At 47.8% G+C, this 23,118-nt stretch overlaps 1 protein-coding gene across 7 annotated transcripts in view; it reads left to right on the forward strand.

Annotated features, from left to right (window-relative positions):
• The window catches only part of RNF123 (ring finger protein 123), a 50,820-nt gene that overhangs the window by 2,824 nt on the left and 24,878 nt on the right, over positions 1–23,118 (forward strand). For 6 of the 7 annotated variants that reach the window (XM_064156395.1, XM_064156397.1, XM_064156398.1 and 3 more), the window contains 26 exons: positions 410–604; positions 1,631–1,715; positions 3,939–4,018; positions 4,839–4,936; positions 6,093–6,147; positions 6,471–6,556; positions 7,312–7,398; positions 7,901–7,968; positions 8,791–8,916; positions 9,625–9,739; positions 10,428–10,532; positions 10,670–10,795; positions 11,919–12,011; positions 12,206–12,279; positions 12,747–12,864; positions 13,321–13,423; positions 13,876–13,937; positions 14,027–14,098; positions 14,780–14,900; positions 15,699–15,800; positions 16,915–17,021; positions 17,518–17,716; positions 18,309–18,454; positions 18,645–18,728; positions 19,311–19,418; positions 22,777–22,954. In XM_064156395.1, the coding sequence (XP_064012465.1) occupies positions 523–604; positions 1,631–1,715; positions 3,939–4,018; positions 4,839–4,936; positions 6,093–6,147; positions 6,471–6,556; positions 7,312–7,398; positions 7,901–7,968; positions 8,791–8,916; positions 9,625–9,739; positions 10,428–10,532; positions 10,670–10,795; positions 11,919–12,011; positions 12,206–12,279; positions 12,747–12,864; positions 13,321–13,423; positions 13,876–13,937; positions 14,027–14,098; positions 14,780–14,900; positions 15,699–15,800; positions 16,915–17,021; positions 17,518–17,716; positions 18,309–18,454; positions 18,645–18,728; positions 19,311–19,418; positions 22,777–22,954 (2,680 nt within the window). In that variant the 5' untranslated portion in view covers positions 410–522. The remainder of the gene's footprint in view (positions 1–409; positions 605–1,630; positions 1,716–3,938; positions 4,019–4,838; positions 4,937–6,092; positions 6,148–6,470; positions 6,557–7,311; positions 7,399–7,900; positions 7,969–8,790; positions 8,917–9,624; positions 9,740–10,427; positions 10,533–10,669; positions 10,796–11,918; positions 12,012–12,205; positions 12,280–12,746; positions 12,865–13,320; positions 13,424–13,875; positions 13,938–14,026; positions 14,099–14,779; positions 14,901–15,698; positions 15,801–16,914; positions 17,022–17,517; positions 17,717–18,308; positions 18,455–18,644; positions 18,729–19,310; positions 19,419–22,776; positions 22,955–23,118) is intronic. The other variant, XM_064156394.1, reaches the window with a different exon arrangement.

Genomic DNA, 23,118 nt, shown 5'->3' on the forward strand with positions numbered 1-23,118 from the left:
CTCTGTCTTTGTTTAGGGTAGTGGAGTAATTTAATTCCCTGACAGACAATGAACCTTGTGCCTATTCCAGGTGCCTACTCTCCTGTGTGGGAGAGAAGGGCAGGTGTCTCATCAGGACATGAGTAGAAGTGCGATGTGGTTACTAGTTGCAGTGGTGGTAGCAGTGGCCCTGTACTGGCTCAGTGATTCCGGCTCAAACTTGGTGCAAGGGCTGCCTGAGTTTCTGGCTTTGTTTTGCCTGTGCCTTTGGTTGGAGTGGGGTCTATGTGGCTGTCTGGAATGTAGCTTAATGCCTTTTGAGCTGTTGGAGAGGCAGGCCTGAGAGCAGAGTTGGCAGTGGGCTCTTGTATAATGTCATTAGAGCAAGGACTCTGACTATTTTTTAGCTTATGCTTGTTGTTCAATCCAGGTGCATCAACCTCCAAGGAAGGGAGACATTTAAAGGCAGCATCCCTCTCCAGAAGCTTTTGTTCTAGGCATCTGCCCATCTTATGTGCACTCTGGAAGTGGCAGCTGTGAAGAATGACATCAAGAGGTGCTGGGACTGCTTTCTCGAGGAAGAACTACAGGCTGAGCACTGAGCCAGAGAAGTCCAAGGTCACAGGTATGGTCCTATAATGTGCCATGTGAAAGCAGGACCACTGTGGATCAGATGTGTGCCTCGCTTGAGATCAATTGCCTTCCATATGCAGTTACCTTGCTGATGTGAGGTGTGGTGGGGCTGAAACTGAGTAAATCCCTGAACCAGGATCAGATTTTGGGATGAATGTTCCTGTAGTACTAAAGACTCCAGAAGCTCATGGCTCAGTGCCCTTTCTTTGGCTTTCTCTGAGGCTGGAGAATTTTGGGTTGCCCTCCTTTGTCCCGTCTGATTCAGGGAGCTCTTCCTTCCAGGTCAAGCAGCTTGTCAAGTTCTCATGTTGATCATTTTCTGGGAAATTGTGGTACCTGCTAGTCAGTCTGTTTTCTGTTGGACTTCCTGGTCCAGCTTATGGTTGTGCTTATGACACCACAAATCTGGCATTCGAGTGCACCGTTACACACAGAAATAACAGATGCTGCATCAATGTGACGCTAGGGATTGTTTTGCAGTGGGAAAGCTGAAGTGAGGTGTACATCATTGGAGAGGGCCATGGGTTAGATAAGATGAGCTGCATCTACAAGCCTTTCTATCTTGGCATCTTGTAGTGCAGTTTAAAGATCTCACAGGTATGAATAGGACATCACAAATTGCACTAGTGATACGTTTTTGGTTTTGTTGGAAATTAAATTGAATTCCTTTGTCCAGCTTTTAGAATTACTTTGTCTGTACGTAGAACAGAGGGTTGCTGTGGCCATAGTTCTACTTGTGAGAACCAAATTTTAGCCTCCTATACTGCTGTTGTAGAGCAGCTGAAATTGGAGAGGAAAGCCCTTGCTGTGGAAGTGCGTCCCACAGTGCTGGCTGCTGGGGCAACGATTGAAGACAGTAAAGTAGTGAATGACTTCTTAACACTGCGTTTCCCACTGCATTGATCTGCAAACCCCAACATCTTTTTCCTATAGTTACCACTTTGTTGCATGAACATGAAATTAATGTTTGAGTTTGTCTCCTGAATCCCCGAGCTTATTGCCTTCTGTTTTTCACAAGGGATTGTGAACAGCAGGCTGCTGAATGATTACCTGCATCGTGTCTTTACCAGTGCTGATGGGAACCAGCCTGCAGCTGCTTACAGGTATTCAACTTCTCATTCACTAGGTGGCAAGTGATGCTGTATCAGTCCCCAGACAGACAGCACTGTGGCGAGAGGAAAAATCTTTTAGTGCCACTCTGTGATCTTTGTCAAAAGCACAGCAGCACTGTGTTACAGAACTGGCTCTTGGGTCTTGTCCTTTGATGGCTTTTCAAATTGTAAGGCTTGCTAGGAAGGATTCTTCAGATGTTTTTGTGTGAAAAAGCTCATGTAGAAAATCAGTAGGTAATGTTTGTGAAAGAAGGAAGCAAGTAGGCATTCACATCATTGTTTCTGTTCCCTCTTTACCTGTAAGGAAGTGCAAAACACACAGGTTTTAGGTACAAGAATGAAAAACAGGTTGTCAGTGCCCTGTAAACTAAAGGCAAGTCTCTTACTCTCTTACTGATACATGGAGTACCATACAGTTCTCAGGCTGTAGAACTCTACTGAGAGTCACTAAAGGAGAAGAAAGACAAAATTTCTGTTTCTGTTTAGTGTCTGTTTTCTTCTGTTTGCTTTCAGTATTCCTTCACCTTGTAGCTCAGAAGTTTTGTAGCTTTGGATGAGAGGAATTTCCCCTGTGTTTAGCTCTTTTGCCAGAGGCAAGTCAGACAGGTTCAGGGCAGGTGGGAGCGTGGTAGAGCGGGGCAGGCGTGTAGCTGCTGCTGGTTGGTGCTGCTGCAGAATGGCTGGGGTCACGTTCCATGGGCTATACTTAGCAGTGCCAGCTCAAATGTGAGCTCAGAGCTCACTGAGCTAAAAATAGCTCTTGGCCCTCTACACTCTTAGTGAGCTAGGGTTGTGGCGGGGGGGAGACAAAGTGGGTCATGTTACTTTGCCATGAGCTCTCCTGCACAGCATGCCTTGGAATATTCCATCTGCCTGAGTTTTTTTGTTTCCAGTATTTCTAAGTTCCTTGGCAATTTATGACTTGAAATGACAGAATTGATAGTTTGTTGGACTGGCCTCTATCTTTTTTTTTTCCTGCCTTCCACCCTTTTCCCTGGACCTTGCTATTTGGTAGGAAGCCCAGTAGCTGTCAAACAGGTCTTGAAAATAACATTTGCCATATGAGAGCAACTTCTGTGGTATGACATCTTGTATGGTATGACATCTTGTATTGAGAGGCCTAAATTCCTCATAGAGGAGCTCACTGCAGGTGTGTCTCTGACTGTCACGTGCTCTTCTAACCTCCTTCCAGAACTCCTCCTCCACACTAGGTACTGATTAAGCTGTTTTGCTGAAACCATCCTCTCTCACATCAACCAAAACTGACACTTTGCTTCCACTTATGTGTATCTTTACATCCATCAGGCTTTCTAAAGGTTTCAGTCTTAAGGAAACCCCTAGTTCTGCAGAAGTGGGAAGCTGTTCCACAGTTAGCTTTGGAAATGGTACGCAAGGATAGGAAGAGCTAATGACTCCCACATTAAAAGGAGGTCTTGTTGAGGTGCCTCAAAGGCCTGCAACACAACTTGTGTTGTTCTGTGTCTCCGTGGGAGACTTGGAAAGGGAGAGAGCATAAGATGGGAAGGGTTGATGCTTTTACAAAGCTCTTTGGGGACAATATAATGGTAAGGTGTCTGTGATGGTGACTGGATAGTGAAATGGTCTATGAAACTCGGTGTAGGGAGATGCAAAGGAATGTATTGCAAGGGGACCTGCATCAGCGTGATGCTTAAAATGATGGTCCCTGGGCTGATTTCCGCTACGTAGAAATGATATTGGACTGGGTACAAAGTCAGAAAAAGAAAATAGGAAGTTAGGAACTTCTAGGAAAGGGATGCAGGATAAAGGAAGTCAGTATGCCACTGAAGAAATTTGTGGCTTTCCCTCACCTGGGGTATTTTGTGGTTCTGGTCTCATCAACTCCAAAAGGGTATTTTAGAGCTGCAGAGGTTTTGAGGATGGGTAAGAGCAAGTCGGGTGTCTGGGTTGACTCTTGTACAAGAACGGCTATGTAAAGTAGCCTTGAAAAGAGAAAGCTAGGGGAGGGCATTATGAGAACTTTCTCTAAAATAGTGGTCCAGAGGGAGGCCATGAGAAGCTTCTCTTCTCTGTTAGCAGCAAATTCCTCAGGTTTATGACAAGAAACACGGATCAGCTACTTCCTGGTTCGTATTCTGCAGCACAGGACTGTGGAGACACATGTGTCTGGGCTGCAGCTCTTCTAAAGCTTGGATGCAGTTTTCTGAAGTGCTTCTGTGGATGTTTATTCCCTAGAAAGCATCTGACCTTCCAGAACCTGCAGGAGCACCTTGACCGGTTGCTAGCAGAAGAGAATGGCTCTGAAGAGAGTCGAGGTAGGAGATACTGAGCAGGTGTCCAGTTTGTGCTTCTGCTTGTGCTGCTTAATTGGGAGGGCAAGTTGTATCATAAAAGGCAGTCCTCTGAGTGAGTGTTGTTCTGCCCTGCTGTGCTCTAATTTCTCACACCTTAAATTCTGCCTGAGAGTCTCATCAGCCAGCCCTGGATCAGGTCTGCTTGCTGATGGAGGAGGAATATTTCCAGTTAAAAATGCCTAGAAAAGCACTTTGGGGACAAATGTTGGGAATGTTTCACTGATAATGATGTGCAGAGCCATTGCTGTGACCCAGCAGTGTGCAGTGCTACCCTTGGGGGGAGGAAATGCAAAGGCTTGTTCACAGTTTTTATCTACTGGCATGCACTTTGGGCTCAGACTGCTGCCTGCATTCTTGCTAGCGTCTGTTTCCATGAGTGAGTCAGGATGTAGCAGAATGCAACCTGGTCCTCTCCTAAAAAGAGAAATTTCTCTTGCTGACTCCAATCAAAGTATGGTATGTTGGCCAGACATTTGGCTCAGAGTTTGCTTTTGTCTTTGAGTTTTGCCAAAGTAAAATTTTCAGGCAATATGGAAAATCTGACATATAACCTGAATGCTGCATAGCTAAGACCTTGTGTGTTGCTCTGAAAACTTCCTTTTCAATCTCAATGGTGTCTCCTTTCCTGAGGTTCTTCTGTTCTAACATGATTAACACTGTTTTAGTCTTTCTCTGCTGTAGTGGAATTAAGATGCTTTTGTCTAGCTGGAGGCATTCATCAGGTGTCCTGTTAAATCCTATGCAACTTTCCCTAAGAGATTTTCTCTAACTCCTGTTTCAGATCAGGAAGCAGAGGGTCGGCTTGGCCCCTCTACTGTGGTGCTGGATCACACAAGTGGGTTTGAGGGGCTCCTGCTGGTTGATGATGACTTACTTGAGGTGAGTGTGATGCTGGGTGTAGCAGAAAATGGTCTTACGGGACTAAAAGCACTTTGGGCTTCTTGATTTGTTCTCCTTTAACAGATCCTTGTCTCTAGCTTTGTAGCATGTTGTGAATGGAGTCTACCCAGAAAGCTGCAGTATCCTGAAGGAAATGAGCTCTCCTGGGAAAACGTCTAGCAGTACCCCTAGGTCTCAGCTCTGAATGGAGCTGCAAGGAAGTGAGAGGATTACCCTAGCCCAGGGTTTTACTTGAAGAGCTTGGCTAAGCAAAGAGAAAACCAGGAGCCAGCCTTCCTGTCTCTCCCTCCAGCAGCCTGCCTCTTCCTTCCTTCTGGTCTTCTCTAATGGTGGCATGAGGATGAAGCTGAGGCTTTTCTTTCTCCTTTGTTTTCACTAGGTCTCTGTTTGCCTCTTAGCTGATGTTCCTTACACAGAATCAGCTGAAAGAATCCACTGGAATATAATCCTTTCATCTCTTCACTGAGCACACACATCCCATCCCACTCTGCTCATTGCCTTCTTAATCCAAGTATCCTTCTTTACCTCTAGGAGAGGAGACTGCCCTGGTCTCCTGTTTCCTGTTAATCACCGGCTGTAGGTAACCTCAGCTGTACCTAGAACTTGCCCTGTATCAGATCAGACTGGCTTGTTTGTGAATTCCTTGTGGCTGCCTTCATTTCTTCTTCATGGTCTATCCTCAGATTGAGAGAGTCAGGAGTCAACAGGGTTCAGTTTCTGGACAGCACTTTACCTGCCAGTCCTGCCAGTTAACCTGGACACCTTGAATTTAAAGTTTTGTCCTACCTTGTCCAGGATTCAAACTTCTTTCCCATATTATAGGCACTTTTGTATACCTGTCACCGTTGTCTGAGAACCTGTCTGCCGCCATGATACCCCTGTACTGCTGCCATGCTGAATGCTTCTCTGGGATTTATCAAGTAGAGATGAGCTTTGGGAAGGACCTGGATGGTTCCCCGGGGCCTGCTGGCTCCAAGTACAGGTGCTAGGATGGGGAAGATGTCCTGTCCCTTCCCTGTGTTTGCAATTAGCTCTCCATCTTGCTATTTTGAAGGCTAGGATGCAGGGAATGGGTATGGCTGAGCAAACCTGTCTTTCTGACTGACTTTAAAGTATCTTCTGTTTGTTGTTCCAGGTGATTGGCCACAGTAATTTTGGGTCCATCAGGGCAACAACGTGTGTGTATAAAGGTAAGAAGATGTGGAGTGATGCTTTGAGAAAAGACCCTGGGAAGAGTATGTGGAGAGTTCTACAACTAGAGAGCTCAGGAAAGCTTAAGTACGTTCCAGATCTTGAGTTCTGCCTTCCCCAGTTCATTCACTGGCTTTTCCAGGAAGTCAGAAGGGTGGAGGGTTGTGTGATGTCAGAGGGAAGAGGTGGGAAAGGGATGCTAGGACTGTCCCGAAGTTCCTTCATTTACCACACTTTCCTGTGGGAGCAGTGTCAGGTTCTGCCACTCTAACAATGAGGCAGGCAGCATGCATTGACTGCATGGTGTCTCTTTTGCTTCCAGGGAAATGGATTTACGAGGTGCTCATCTCCTCCCAGGGACTCATGCAGATTGGCTGGTGTACTCTCAACTGCAGGTTTAATCAGGAGGTACTGTCACTGCTGCGTGTGCCACAGGGGTGCTCTGTGTTCCTCCACTGCTTTTCAGATCAGTGTGAAGCATCACACTGGTGCTGTGCTCCTGCCCTGCTGGCTTCTTGTGCCCAGCACATGCACTAGAAATGCTGGGTCTGCTGTTTTCAAAGCCCTCACTAGACTGTGGTCTGTGTTCACAGGATGGGCCCAGTGGGAAAGCCTTGCACACTAAGTCTGCGGCTATGGTCTTGCTGCTGCTGCTCTATGTTGTCTTCCAGATGATGTCTTCTCCAGAGCATGAGACGGGTCTGCAGTGCTGGCAGCCTGTCTCAGAATGGCTTTCAGCAGCTGGTGCTAGGGAGCTTTTTAGCCCAGGAGAGACAGGCCCAGGCCAACTCTTCTCAGGCATTGTGTGGAATGTATGATGCTGGGAATGGATGTCAGCTGCAGAGTTTCACTAACTTGCTACTCTGCAACATGTGAGAGAGGAAGTGCTGAGCATCCTGGGGGTGCTGCTGAGACAGAATTTGGAAGTGTAGGATGCCAGTACTCTTCTTCTGACTGAAAAACGAGTAGGGGTGATGAATTTCCCTTGAACCAAAGATCACAGGCCATTGAATTCACTGCTAGAGAAAGGGCTTTTCCCATACATAGTATGTGTGCTGTCAGCTGCTCTACCTGCCTGCTGTTCTCCCTATTAAAGCTGCTCTTGCAATGAGAAGGATCTTCTATGCTTGGTCTGGTCTGAGTCTCGTCTTCTATTTGTGCAGGAAGGAGTTGGAGATACACCAGATTCATACGCGTATGATGGCAACAGGGTGCGCAAATGGAACGTGACTACTACCAACTATGGCAAAGTGAGTAGCTGTTCTCCCAGTGACAGTTTGCAGAGTAGAGAGAACAAAGCAGGAGACTCCTCCTGCTTGACAGATTCTGTTGGACTTATGAAATGTCCTGAAGCTGCGCTCTGCCTCAGTGCTCTTGGGCAGGCTGTGTGCCAGCAATTGTTTGTGCCCTAGGGGTGCTGGACATGCGATGAGTGTGCTCAGTTCACAGACTGCAGACTAATTCCCAGCGTAGTGCTGCTGTTGGCCTCTGGAAGGCTCTGATTTGCTGTAGCATGTTTTAGTGTTGGGATATTTGATTCTCTGCATATTCTTAGTGCTGGGGAGGGGAAAGATCCCAATACATAGTTTATATGCAGCATCCAGAAGTGTCTGAAAATACTATATAAGCTGCTGTGAGGAGAAACTCTCTTCTTCAACTCTGAATGACGAGAAACTGTTTGGGTTTCAGTCTATTTTCTGACGTGGGAATACCCTGAATTGATGTTTAACCTCTTCTCTCCCTTTTCTGCAGTCCTGGGCAGCAGGAGACATCGTCAGCTGTCTGATAGACCTTGATGAGGGCACCATTGCTTTCTGCTTGTAAGTACCTTTGCTTTGTTGATGTCTCTGCGTAACATAAAGGTTTTCTCACTGCTCAGCAGGATGGTCAGGCCTATTTCTGCCCCCTTGCCTTTTAAGTAGCAGAAACACATCTGTAAATGGGCTGTTGCCTCTCCTAAGGTGAGAGCTCCTGTCAGAAAGACATATGTGTTACAATGTCTGGGTAAGGCTTGCTGGATTTTGGAGGGGAAAGCATCTACCATGATGCTTAATACTGCAACTGTCTGAGACACAGATTGCTTTAGTGGTCAGTGTAGACCTTGACTATCCTAGATTCACAGGGAGCTATGGAAAGGCGGATAATATCCAGATTCCAGCTCCCATGCACAGTGAGCAGAGGCCAGACTGAGTTCCCTGACCCTGAACTACAGCCTGCAGCCAATCAGCTAGGATTGAAAACTGTTAGATGCTTCTCATTATCTTCCGGACACGAGCAGCTTGAAAGTATTGTTCTTCTGTTTCCATTCAAATGAATGTGGTCAGAAATGTCATTTGCCTCTAAAATGCCCTGCTTGTTGGTTAACCGCTAAGGATTTGGGTTGTTCTTGAAGCTGGGTGGGCTCTGCATGTTGTGCAGACTCTGTGCCCTCCTGTGCCACCATATGAGAACTGGGCTGCTGCTGAGCTTTCCCTGGCTGTGACGTTTGTATGTGTGCCAGGTTAAGAGTGACAGGAGGCACAATTGTCTGATGTGTCTGTGTTGACAAGTTGCTGGGAGGGGAGGGCAGGTACCTGCATAGCCCAGGTAATCTCAAACCCCTCATACTGTGACTAAAATCCTGTGGCTTTTCCTTCTTTTAGGAATGGCATATCTCTGGGAACAGCTTTTGATAACATCACCAGAGGTGCTGGAATGGCTTACTTCCCTGCTATCAGCCTCTCCTTCAAAGAGTCTGTTGCTTTCAACTTTGGAAGCCGACCACTCCGATATCCTTTAGGTGTGGGGAAAGGAGGTCTAAAGGGAGAAGAGCCTGTTTTGAGACCATCTTTGGAGGGTGTAGAATATACATTCCTGACTGCCCTTCACGTGTTGGCACTTGTGTCAGAGCAGGGTCAAAGAGAAGAACCAGATCAGATACCCCCTCGTCTGGAACAGAACAGGGCACACTAACATCAGTCCTAGATGGTTTCTGAAGTGAAATTTGCTGTCAGATCTGAATCAGCAGCTACTGCTGCAGCTGAGGGCTGCCTGCTCCCAAGCCCTCAGATCCTGCAAAGATCTCCCTCTCCAATTTTTTTGAAACCCCGATGCTGCTGACCTGCTGAGCCTCTTTGTCACGGGTCACTGCTACCTTCCAGATAGAAGTGATCTCCAACATTGCCTGCTGCCTTCCTGTTCAAATGCTGCAGCTCCTGTCAGCAGCCCTGGATGTGCCCGCTGATACCTATAGTAGGGGGTTCCTGTTGGTCCTGCTGATGAGAGCAGAAGTGTGGTGTGAAACACTTACTGCCTGCAAGACTGAGGAAGCAGAGATAAGAGCTTGTGGCTTATCATCCATTTAGAAGGCTCTGTGGTTTGAACTGTGACTGAGAGACATGGGTGGGTATAAAGTAACATAGAAACAGTCTTTTCCTTGCACAAACAAAAGAAGTCCTGGAAGGATCAGGTTGCATTTCACCTTAACCCTTGCCTACTTATCCGGTGGAAGGTTACCGTCCCTTGCAAGATCCTCCAGTTGCAGACCTAGTGAAGGCCCGCAAGCTGCTAGGCTACTTGAAGAATGTGATCCACGTTGGGATAGATGTGACGGTAGGGTGATGCCTCTGCCTGGGTCTGCGAGGCACCATGCTGGGAAACGTGGCTCTACTTCTCAGCACATGTCCATACACCTGAGAGGCTAAATGCTTAAGTGTTTTTGCACAGGGGATGTGTGTCCCTGGAGTGCTTAGGCTTGCAAAGCGGGATACTAGGGCTTTGTTACACTTTTCAGTCCTATGAAGTGTCATTCCCAGTATGCAGGAGGTGATACTTGTCAGAAGTGGAACTGCTGGATTTAATTTTGCAGCTGTGAAAGTTCATGTCCTGAACTTTTTACTGATGTCTTAGTACAGTGGTGTGGTGAAATTCTGGCAGGTCTGCCTTGAGAACTGCTCTGGCTGTGGCACTGTTCACTAGAAACCACTTTTTTTTCTACTAGGGTAAGAGATTTGCTCATCCCCAAAGCACAGGGAATGCCATCTGCTCTTGGCTCGAATGGAGGCCTACTTTACTAACTGACTTCCCATTGACAGATGATCATGTAGATGTGAACCCTTTTGGAGAAACAGGTCTTCAGAGGCATGGGCCTGGCTGTTTTACTGTCCTCACTTCCCACGGTCAAGGTTTTTATTGCAGTCAGGTGTGGAACAGCAAAGAGTGGCTGCTCCAGTGGTTCATGCAGTTGGTGGTGGATTGGGCTGGATCCAAGATGTGTCTTTTCCTGGATTCATCATTGCAGGAGGGGAAGCTGGTGGAGAAGGACACATCCATGTGGCAGCTGCAGGGAGAACCCACAGTGCTGATTACATTAGCTCACATCTTCAACTATTTCTCCCCACTTATGGTGAGTTTTGCCTGCCCAGTGCAAGGCTCTCTAGGTGTTTGTTATTGTGCTTGTACCTGTAAGGGAAGGTAAAGCTCAGCTTCTGAGGCAAAGAAACTTTGCCTTGCGGGACTGTTGACCTGGCTCTCCATCTGCAGTGCAAAGTGTACCTGGTAGAAGATGTGCTCATGACCTTCCTGTTGAGCATCCTTGAGCGTGGAGGGGCTGTGGAGGCTCACCCCCTTATTCAGCAGCTACTGGATCTCATGTGGCTTCTTATGGAGGTGAGTTGCTGGGGTGCTGGTTCCTCCCCAGAGATGACATGGAGAACCTGGGAGGTGCTGAGGACAGGAACCTTTCCTAAAAAATGCTGGTAGTGATCAGCTTTTTTCTCTTCTTGCTGACAAGTTTCCTTATTTGTGGTAGACTACTCTCTCACCTCACTCATGCAAGTGCCGCTTCAGAGTCAGGGAATGAGAGTTGAGTGAGAGTAATGGGTAATGGTGATGCTGGCAATGATCTAACAAGGCGTTTGTAAGCTTCTCCTGCTGCTAACAGGACTGGTGATGTTCAATAACTTATGGGAACATCAAATGTATCAATAAGAAATTATTTGTCTCTTGGGTCTTATTAATGCTTATGTGACTGTGAAGGTCTTAAATACCTCCCTGGCAGAAATGGGCGCTGCACTCTTGCCACCTCCAGTTAAATATGTCCCTTCTTGTCCAAGCCGGATGAGGTTACTCCATTCACAGACACTTGTTTGAGGCAATCTTTGCTAGCCACTGGGAAGCTGGTAGTGCTGGAGAGCTGAGGTGGTTACAGAGCTGGATCTGCCTGGGCAGAGCATGTCTGTCCTTTGGGGTAACAATTAAGAGATAAGGGAACTGGCCCAGTCAGCTGCCTTGCAAAGCTTCATTGAAACGTATGATGACCCCCTAACCCATCATCTCAGAAGTGAAGCTGAACATCCTGGTTGGGCTGCTGTGTTAGTGGGAGAGTTAGCTCTTGTCCTGCTGGCTGACTGTGAGACAACTCTTCCATTGTTGCATTTACACAAGAGCGGCTTCTTTCCTTTCTGGGTTGGTTCTGCTGACTCTCTGGGTTGGGTAGGTTTAGGTGGCACAACAGTAGGTGACTGAGTCCTACTAAATACAGCCAGCGACTCGGGGTTTTGGAGATGACTTCTGGGTTGGGTTTACTAGTGTAGAAACTGTGTTCGTGCAGCAAAGTGATGGCACCATCTTCTTAGCCTTTCCTGTGGAGTCAGATGAGCAAATACTGTGGGTTCAGAGCAGCTGCTTTTTCAGTTCAGAAGTGGATGCTTCCTTCCAAGGTCACAACTCTGGGAAGTGCATCTATTCCCGACAACATTCTGCTGCTGCTTACTGTTGCTTGTTTTCTCAGGAGTATGAAGTGCATGAGTGCCTCAAGCAGCTACTGATGTCCCTGTTGCGGGCTTACAGGTTCTCCCCGATCATCCCAGACCTGGGATTGCAGGTGAGTTACATTTCTGAATGCCCAGAAATCTGTGACTAACCAGCTTCTGTTCTGTCCCCTTGTGCAGAGGTGCACAATGGCTTGGATTTTGCAATTGCTTGATCTGGAGAGGGCAGCTGTGTCACACTGTGCCAGCTGCAGAGTTGTATGCTCCTCTGTAGGTGGAGCCACTTTTGCTTCTCCTCTTTCCCTAGATTCACTACCTCCGGCTCACCATTGCAGTCCTGAAGCATGAGAAATCCAGGAAGTACCTACTCAGCAATGTTCTGTATCCTTTGTGTCTCCTCTGGGTTCAGTTCTCCCTGCCCCCAGAAATGCAGCCAAGGAGATTATTTCAAGGATCTTCATGTCCTGGGAGGCAGAAGCTGCCCTGTCTTTGAGAGGTCATTTCTAATTTCTGGGGTCTCCTCTGCCTGCCTGACACCACTGTGCTCAAAGACCTACTTTGGGGGGGTGAGGGGAGCAGTGTCATATATAGTTCACATTCTACTAACAGAGGATTCTGTTTCTACCCAGCTAACCTCTCCAGTGTCCACAGGGCAAAGTACTTTCAGAGCAGAGCACCTTTGGACAGCTACTGTGGTAATTGTGTGAGACTTCTCTTGGGAGAAAGGTGCTCTAGGTCTTGCAGAGCTGGGAGCAGTTGTTTGGAAAAGGGCCTGTCAGCACAGCTCTGGAAAGCTGGCCTGTGAGTTCTCCCCACTAGCTTCTGTGCTTGCTTTAACTTGGCCACAGCTTCGATGTGCTTCGTTCGGTTGTGTTCTTCTACATCAAGAGCCCTCTGCGTGTGGAGGAGGCTGGTTTGCAGGAGCTCATTCCCACCACTTGGTGGCCAAACCGCTTCACCAAAGAGGTAAGGGCACACCTACTTAAAGACTGAAGAAATGTGGCCTGCTGTGCCCATCGTTTTCCGACTGAGGAGATTGGACTGCCCATGTTTCCAGCTGCATTAGCTCTGGTGGAGCCTGCTGAGCTGTGTGAGAGCTTTAGCCTCTGCCTTGCCCTGTCATCTTTATTGTCCCTTTAGAGGGGATGACTGGGATATGTTACTCAGGTCCGGGGAGAGGGATAGTTTTCTGTGACAGCAGGTTTGGAAGGGAACCTGACAGTGTCTAAGGAACTACAGGTTGGCTTAGGTGTCCTCAAAAGATCTGTCCCTACTTGTTACAAGGCCAGGGAAGGCCTGTTCAGGTGAGCTGCCAGCTGCAGTCACACACTGGCACGTTGTTTCAGGGAGTTCCTGCTCTCTGTCTGGGACAACGTTTTGCCCCTGCAGCGATCTCCTGCTCATCGGTGTCTATCCCCCAAGCAGGGCAAGGAGAGTAAGGATGTGAAGGAGGAGAGTGCTGAGGAGAGGCTGAGGCGACGGGCATACGAACGAGGCTGCCAGCGGCTCAAGAAACGCATCGAAGGTCTGTGAGGAAGGAGGAAAGTCGGCAAGATGCTGTCCCTTTTGTGCAGCTGGTGGGGACCAGGCCCTGAGCTGTTTCCAAACCCAGCTCTGTTCCTGCCAGCACAGGCTGTGCTGCAAAGGCAAGGGCCAGCCATACCATAACCTGGTGGAGCGTTATGAATGCCAGGACCTCAGTGCATAGACCTGCAGCACCCCACCGTGGGGCACTGGCAAACTAAATCTCCCCTTTTAAGTGCATTATTAATCACCTGTGCATTAATTTATTGCTAGGTGTTGGAGGAGAAAGTTCTCAGTGATGCCATTGCCTCTCTGCTAGCACCAGTTGTTCCTGGGCCCCCTCTGTTGAGGAGGGAGCCTGTCTCCATGGGACGGGGAACTGCAGTTGGGGTTGGTATGGCAGTTGCTTTCCATTACATGGTTGCTGATGGCAGCTGTGTGTCTCCATTTTAGTGGTGGAGGGTCTCCAGGTTCAGATTCTGAAGCTGCTGCTGAACAACAAGGACAGAGGCGGGGTGAGTGCTCTGTAGATCTTCTGCTACAGTATCTCCACATTATTGGACCCTTAATGCCTAGATTTACCATCTTCTTTTCCTCTTGCCAGGGAGAAGCCTCCAGATACATCTTCCTAAACAAATTCCGCAAGTTCCTTCAGGAAAACGCTAGCAATAGAGGGGTAAGTCGGAGGGCCAGACTTCCTGCAAGCCTTGTGCTGAGAGCTCTCTGGTCCCTTCAGGCTGGGAGCCCTGCCCTATTGGCTGGCTGCTTCCAGCAGTTGATCAACTGAGATCTAGATACAGCAGGGAGTGGAGATAGAGAAAACATTTGAGGGTAGAAACCAGATAGAAACCAAGTCCTCTGCAGTGATTAATAGGAAAGTGGTCCTTGGGAATGGCCTTAGGGGAGAGCTGAATGTCCTCCTAAAACCTCTTGTGGAGCATGGCTGTGGAGTGCTCTGCTGCAGCTGGCCTGCTGGCTTTGCCATCCTTTTGAGTGCCTGGGTGAAGGTTGTTGTTCTGGCTATAGATCAGGCTGCTGGCTTACAGCTTTGGGAAGTAGGTGTCTGCTGTTGCAGGAAACCCTTTCTTACCTGCATCTTCGTGTTCACCATGAGCCTCATCTTTGATGGTGGAGCACATGGTATTCATCTTCCTCTGTCAGACCAACTGCTTGTTTCAGTATCCAGGACTTTAGAGATGGAAACTGATGGTAGACAGCAAGGCTGGGCACCAGTGCTAGAAGCTAGAAATGCTTGCAAGGCTGAGAACACAAAGTTCATGCCTGCCTGATGTGGCCACTGGAACTAAGATGCACTTTCACACATGCCCTGATGGCTGAAATCTCATTTTTGCCCTAGAACTTGACTGTGTTGTGCCCACCAGAGTACATGGTATGCTTCCTGCATCGACTTATTGCTGCTCTGCGTTTCTTCTGGGATGGTCACAAGGCAAAGACCCCTGCCGCACTGAGCAGTGAAGGTAAGGCTTGGAGGAGCAGCTTTGAAGTAATTTCTGTGATTAGGGCAAGATTTACCTCTTGACAGTGCTCTCCAGGATGCTGGAAATTGGGTGCTTGACCGTTTTGTCACCCTGCATCTGTAGTTCCCAGTCACCCTGGGAAGTTCCTGTGTGCAGAGCTAGTCCAGTTAGCATCCAGACCTGAGACTTGCAGAAGACAACTTGCACTGTTTGCTAGTTCTGCTTGCGTGCTCTGGAACAGAGTCAGTATTGATTGTGGGTCTGTAGAGGGGCAACTCACTGAACCCATAGTGAAAGTTTTGGGGAAGATCTTTGTCTGTTTTGTGGTTCCCAGACTATGGGATTAAGGGGAAGCCAAGTCAGTTGTGCAGTTGCTTTCTCACTTTCAAACCTCGTCTTGCCTGTCCTGCCACAATCTGCCTGGCATTCCATTTTTTCACTTTAGACTGAGACTCTTTCTGGATTCAGGAAGTGCCCCTGTGGGACTGGGACAGAGCTGGAATAGCCAGGAGGAGAGCTGCCGAGTTTTTCTATGATCCAGTTTCCCCCAGTGACTGTGGCTGGGAGGGATGAAAAGCTGGGAGGCTTCTTGTTGATGGCCAACAGTTGCTCCTGTTTCTGCCTGGATCTAACAATGCCTGCTTCATTGTGGAAGTCTCCTGTGCCTTAATGGCTTGTGTGTCTGTGACAGCAAAAGTCGTCACTGAATGTGATGGAATTTGCCTTGGGAGGCCTTACATGTCTCCATGGATTCTATTCAGGGGACTCATGGGGAAAAACAAATCTTCTCAATTTCAGAGGCATATGTTCCTCCTCAACTCTTCTATAATGGGAAGGTGGATTATTTTGACCTTCAGCGACTTGGAGGTCTCCTGTCTCATCTTAAGAAGACTCTGAAAGGTAAGTGCTCTTATTTCCAATGCCTTCATCCAGGTCCCAACTGGATTTCACCCATGAGACTTTCAAGGTGGGGAGCTGTGGGTAATAAATTGTGATTAAATTTTAGGACAGGAGACTTGAATTTTAATGAGATGCAAGTTAATGCTGAAGAAAACACCATCCCTCTTGAGTGGAGTATGATTTAAGTTAACAGTTTACTGTTTATATCCCTGAATGGGGCTTGTTGCTGGTGGAGGGGCATGAGTAGTCTGGGAATACCCTCTGGTCTGGTGCTCTTGCTGAGCCACAGTCAAGGGCTGGGAGCTGTCACAGTGCAGACCATCAGCCTTGCTGCTGGGTGTGAAGGGTCTCTAGGATCCACTTGCTGTACTGCTCCAGGCAAGCCATAGCAGCCCTCTCTGTTTTATATGCTGCAATAGTCTTTGAAAGCTTCCCTTTTGGAAGGGTTATAAACCACTCACCATTCCACTGGACTTGTTTATTTTCTGATATCTGGCTGATGTGGCACTTTCCTTTGGCTCAGATGTCTCTTCTCCTTCCCCAGTGTGCTTGCAAGATTTGCACCATTTTTCCTGTCTGAAATTGATCCCTGGCTGTCTCAGATAACTTGAGAACTGTGTAATCTTCTCTGGTGCCTTACCAAAGTCTTCCTGGCTCCTTTAGAGATGGAGCTATGGACTAGAGGACACGTTGTTCAGGCTTCATACAGCATAGCCATCAGCACAGCCCTCCTCTGGGCTGAAAAGGGTTTCTGATCTGGGACTCAGTCCTAGAGACTTGGGAACACATGGGAGAACATTGGGCTGGATGCTTAAATGGTCTCAGGCCCTAAGTTTTCTTCTCCATGCTCATCTGACTTTGTCCTGGTGGTCATCTGGTTCCACAGTTACTCTGTTTGTAGCTGTTAGGACCAGGAACAGAAGCAGGTCCCAGGAGAGCATCACCTCTCACTGTGTGTTCTCTGTTAGTAAGAGCAGGAGGCTGAGGGGAAGGTGAACTTGTTCTGATGTAGCATCCAACTTCACTGGCTACTGCCAGAAGCAGGAAGGAGGATGCGCCTTGAGAAGCAAAGGCAAATCCCACGTTCACAGATGCTTTGGTGTACTCTGTGCAGATGACCTGGCTGCAAAAGCCAATGTCCTGATTGACCCTGCAGAGTTGCAGGCAGTGACTATGGATGACCTTGATGAAGATGAGGAATCGGCAACATCAGCAGCACAGGTGAGCCCTGTGTGGGGGACAGCAAGCTCAACCTCTGCAACCTCTGCCTAGAAGAGCTTTGCTTTAGAAGAAGGCAGTGTCTGGACTAGGACTGCAGCAGATAAACAGCTACACTTGCATGAGGGTGGAAATCAGCAAGGACCTGCGTGCACCAGGTCTGAACAGCAACATTTTCTTTGCTTTGCTCTTTCATTACACACTGATCTGAATATGTCCCTCTCCTCTCTGGCAGCTCTTGGTCTTGAATTCAAAAGAGTGCTAGGTGACTGCAGGAAGAGCAGCTTCTTGCTCTGCAAATCTGCTGATTTTTATCTGCCATGTGCTTTTAGAGGAAAGACTTTGCTAACCAGGCACTGGTGGTCCAGCCGTGATAGGAAGGGGGTCTGCTTACCTTCCAGAGGCCCCTATATGTCTATACCAACGTTCTTGCAGGGACAAGGGAGGAATAGGAGGCAGCCAAACAGCTGGAACTGCTTCTCCCTTAATTTCTTTTCAGTCTCAGCGTCCCTCTGCTGCCCTGGCCATCGGTGGAGCTCTCGCCAGACCTGGCTGGCTCAGCTCCCCCACCCTGGGCCGTGCCAACCGCTTCCTCAGCACGGCGGCCGTCAGCCTGATGAACCCACGGCGGCCGCTTGGCAGCCTGGAGAAGATCAAAGTGCGCACGCTGAGTGTGGAGCAGCGGACTGAGGAGGACAGTGAGTACTTCTGCTGCATGCTAGCCTGGCCCAAATGGTCGATGGGACAATGGCTACTTCCAGCTCCCAGTACTCTCGAGAGGAATGCAAATCTATTTACTGCCTTCCCATTTCCGGGGTCCACAGTTAACTGCTTTAGCCAACCTGAACATGACACTGATAATGCTGCCACTCTCTGTATGTAAGGTGATGCCACCTTGGTTCCTGCAAGTGCATCAAGACCTTGCAAAGACATGGTTCAGAGGCAGCTGTACCCCTTATTGCATTGAACACAGATCAGCCAGAGTATGATGTGCAGTAGCAGCGCTGTTGCTGTTGGGTTTTGCCAGGCAAGCCCCTGAAATCCGCACTGGGCTTGAGGCGCTGGGACTTGCATGGCCTAGGTCCATTTGAACAGCTTTGGCAGGTCAACCTGATGCAGACAGTGAGGTGGGAATTGTGTGTTAGTGTATCTGAGGAATCACATGGGCTGGGGAGGAGCACTGTGTTAGAGAGGCACAGCAGGGATTTGGCTTAAGAGGTGTGGGCAGAAGTTGAGGTGCCCAAACGCCTTGGTGAAAAACTTCTCTCCTGTCTTGGGGGTGCATTGCAGTTGAAGGCAGCCATGGAAATGAGGGACTCTTACTGGGCAGACCCCCAGAGGAGCCAGACCAGCCCATCACAGAGAACTCCCTTCTGGAAGTCCTGGATGGGATAGTGATGATGTACAACCTCAGTGTCCACCAGCAACTTGGGAAGGTGAGTGGCACATGCTTTGTGGGAATCCATTCCCTGAACATCCACAATTCTACACTGACTTTGTGTTTTCTGCTTACTTAGTGACTGTGTGTGCCCATTCTTTATTGAGCCCCTGTGGGGGATCTGGTTGCATGCTTATGTCTAGGAAAAAGTATACCCTGCTCTATTGTTGAGACTTGCTGCTTTTCAGATGGTTGGTGTGTCGGATGATGTGAATGAATATGCCATGGCACTGAAAGACACAGAGGAAAAAATCAGCCGCTGCCCGAAGAGGGTAAGTGTCTCAAGACTCGCAGCTTCCTTCTCTGGTAGAGCTTCGGTATCTGACAAAAAGAATGCAGCACAGTGGGTGATTTCTAGCCTTGGATAGTAACCCCTGTCTGGAGCTGCCAGCTGCATTTCATACTGTGCCAACCCATTGTACCCATGCCTCAAGGAACAGAGGGAATGAAGCAAGCACTTCAGCTTCTCCCAGACAAGCCATGGCAGCTTGCAAACCTCTGAGCACCACAGATGCCACAGATGGTCTCCTGAGATGAGGATTTTCCAGTGTGATCTGGGGGGGACAGCTATTTTATTACATCTGCCAAAGGCTGCTGGTGTATTAAAAAGTATCTGACAGTAGTTGACTCTGAAGTCAGTGTCCACACTAGACTGGTGTATGCAACAGGCCTTGTGGGCTGCAGCTGAGACTGATGAGTCCTCTTCTATAGCACTGATTCCCACTCCCTCTGCGGAGAGGCTGCTGTCTCTTGTCCCTCCTGCCAATACTCCCTAGGTGGTTTTCACTTTTGCATTGTTTGTCCAGCTATAAATGGCAGCAACATCTACCTTCACATCTCTGCATTCTTTTCAGAGGAGAGACATCCATGAGGAACTGCTGAAGAGCCAAAAGGTCTTCTCTGAGAAGCTGAACCACCTAAGCCGACGCCTCGCTTGGATAAATGTCACCATTTATTCAAAGGTAGGAAGCATAACGTGAGCAGCTCAAAGGAGGCTGAGCAAGTGTGCCTCTATCTGTGCCACTTGGCTCACATGTCACAGGTGTCATTTGCCCTGGTATGGGAGCAATGCCAATGATCTTTGGGGCTTGTTTTTTCCCTTCTTGTGCATAAATGACTCTTTCCTAGGCGTGTCCCAGGCTTGATCTCATAATGTTTACCCAGTCTGTCCTGAGCTGTGCATGGTGCTATGGGCTTTCCCTTGGGACATCAGGCCTCTGCACCACAAACAGAATTACCAGTCAAAGGGTGATTCAGTTCTCAGGGTGTATCTAGAGAGTAGAGCTTACTGGGAATCATTTCTCTGATCTGTGCTGTGCTACACAGAAAGGTCTCACTGATGCTGCTCTTCCTGAAATCCATGGGATCCAAGCCTAGGGGTCTTTTTCAGGTGTTATCTAGTCCTTCACTATGTTCCCATGCAGACAGAGTGCATTCTGTGTTTAGTAACACAGTGAATTCTTGCACATGTTGTTCCTCTTTCCCTGCAGTCCCCATTTTCCAGGATACAGTCTCTGATTTGATTTCTTATGAACAGTTTTGCTGTTATATCCTCTTCCTGTCTTCCCTTGCGCAATGCCTTGCTTGTAGCTTTGTTGTGATAGGGATGGGGACACGCTTCCCTGAATATACAGTGGCATCAGCATCTTTGCTCTCCCAGGATGTAAACAAGGGGAGGAAGTGTGTGAGTTCCTGTGAACATGTATGTCAGAGATCATATTGATCATATAATAGTTTAGGTTGCTGCAGTGTTTGATCCTGATTCTAGAGGTCTTTGCTCATCCCTCACTCCCTGAGCAGGACTGCAAGGCACAGTGCTCTGCTGCAGAAGCTCTCCCACTGCACTAGCACAGTCTGTGTTGCCAGAAAAGAAACTTTTCTTCCTGGACTGCTCTTGAAAGGCTGAGAAGCATTGCCAGAGTGCATTGCAGGTCTTGCTGTGATGGCCCATGCAGAAACTACTTGTGTTTCTAGATGATCTGATGTCATATTGCACACAGGTGCCCACTTCCCACTATGACCTTTCTGGATGAATCAATAGCATCTGAGAATGAAAGTTACAACTCCTGTCCACTTGTTCTTCTATCCTGGTCTGCATTGCCCTCAGGGAGAGCAGGTCACTAGCTGGCTTGGGATGTGAAATGTGCTCCAGGAGTCCATTGAGGTTGCTCTGAGGAGGGGCATGGCTGCACAGAGGAGTTTGTCCATACTGCCTGTACCTTCAGGGCTCCATCTCACAGCCATCCAAGTGCCTGCTGTTTCCCAATGGAGACATTAATCTTTGTCCCTGGGACTTCTTTGCAATGAAGGGACACTTGTCTGAGTGCTGCAGACTCTGACGATGATGAAGAGAAAAAAGGCTGTTTCTGTCTAGAGGTGAAATCCTGCTCTGTGCTGAGGTGTCAGGACACAAGAGAGGCTGCTCCTTACTCAGGGCAGTTAGTCACCAGTTTATTCTGAGATGCTCAGGCTTAGTCAAAAGGGAGTGCTACAGCTTAAAACCAGTTTTAAAATCAATAATCCTGTCTTCAAACCACCACTGTGGAAGCACTATTTCATCTCATTTCATTACAACACTGTGTTTATCCATCATACTGTAGGTAATCACATCTTTGTATTTTCGTGGTGGAGGCTTCCTACTCACTTGGCAATACCTGAAATGGCACTTTCATGTTTTCAGGTCTTAATGAAACCAAATGCAGCACTCTTTACCTTCATATTTTCTGCACAGTTGCTTCTTACCCTGAAAGGAACAGCTGAGCTGTGTGTTAGTGCCAAGAGAAAGGTGTCTTTTAGTCCATTACTTGGTTTGCATTAGTTCAGTCTAATCCACAGAGCAAACACATGTCAGTCTCCTAGACATCATAGAAACAAGCTTCAGAAAATTCACTAAGCAACTGAAATCCTTTATCTGTACATCTGGCTTGATTTTTTTCTTTAATAAGTGCAACCCTTCCCCATCTGTTTCACTGTAAATTGCTATTGCTTATGGTAGCTTCTTGGCATTATTGCAGGACACGAAGTAGGACTTGACAGAATTGTACAGGTTGGAAGGGACCTTTAAAGGTCATCTAGTCCAGTTTCCTCTTTCTGTGGCTTTGTTGGTGCTGATTTTTATAGCTTAAAGTTCTTTAGATGCCTTTAAATGTCCTGGTTTTAATTTGGGACCCCCTGAGTTTTCCTTAGAGAAGCAAGAGGCCAGAGTTCCTCTGAATGGCTGGCACAGAATCGAGAAGGCTGTGGCCACCTATTGCAAAGATCCAACTTGGTATGAGCTTTCAGCTTGTTCCCATTCAGTTCCCCCAGAGGAGCAGCTTTCTTTCCAGCAGACTTATGGTGGGTTTGTGTGATGGTTTGGGTGTTACCTGCCCCCCTACACTTCAGGAAATCACCCAGATTAGGCTCAGATGTCTGGTAGTTAAAGAACAAGGCTATATTTACAGCTTAGCAGAATATACAAGCATATATATATATACACAGTTATATACAAGTTAAAAGTAGTACAGAAACACAATACCCCTCCCAGAAACAGTCTCCAGGAGGGCTCCTGACCCAATCCCCACTTCCCCCTCCCTCTGTCCCTCCTTCAGAAATAACCAGATCAACCCACGGATATCTCGCATGATAAATCTGGAGATCTGAGGTGAGATGTCAAAAAGATGACAAGGAGGTTAGAGGAAAAAAGGGTTAGATTGGGTTAGAGTTAAGGCAGAGGCAGCCACAGAGACCAGACTGCCAGAAAGGCAGCACAGCCAGAAATGAGAGCTGAGCAGGGTGTGAGAGGTGAGTGTCTTACCTATATTTTGCCTAGTTGTGTTTCTCAGCAGAAGAATGGTGATATAGGGTACATGTTTTTTTTCCTTTCTTCTCACAACTAAGGATTTTGTATCTCTCAGTAAAATATTTCAGTTAGTCTCAAACCAGCACAGTTTGCTAGAGCCTGCCTTCCTTCATTCCAGGTGCTTGGAATAAAAACTGGCTCCTTTCTTTTGTATCAGGCCTGTGTGGTCAGATATACCCTACCGAGGAGGAGTTCTTGGAGGGCTTCAAGACTCAGTGGGACAAAGCCACAGTTGATCTGATGTCACATTGTTGATGGTTATGCCCTGAGCTTGAGGTTGGTGTAGGAATCTCTGACTGCTCCTTCCACCTGATGCTTCTGTGGAAGACCAAATGGTACTGATCTGGTTAATGAACTTAGAGCAGTGTTCTGAGGAACATCTCAGACATAGAGTTGTTTTTCATTGTCTTGGTGGTTATTGTGTTCCTCCAAACTGAATCTGGATAAAACTGAATGGGACTTGTGTGCTGTCTGGCCAGGAGAAGATGCAGGATATATATTGGCTGCTGCGAGTGTGCATCCGCACCATCGAGCATGGCGACAGGACAGGCTCCCTGTTTGCTTTCATGCCAGAGTTCTACCTCAGCGTTGCTATGAACAGCTACAGTGCACTCAAGAACTACTTCAGCCCTGTAAACAGCATGGAGGAACTTCCAGGTAAGGGGCTTTCGAATCCCCCTAGGATTTAGAGAAATGGCCACTCACTTGATGCCCAGAGTTTGTGTTTATGTAGATCCTCTCTGTGCACATTCTGTGCTTTTCCTGGCTGAGTGATCCCACTGAGCTCTTAGTTATGTGCTTTCCAGGGCCTGAAAAGGTAA

The sequence above is a fragment of the Pogoniulus pusillus genome, chromosome 16, assembly GCF_015220805.1.
Source record: "Pogoniulus pusillus isolate bPogPus1 chromosome 16, bPogPus1.pri, whole genome shotgun sequence".
NCBI lineage: Eukaryota > Metazoa > Chordata > Aves > Piciformes > Lybiidae > Pogoniulus > Pogoniulus pusillus.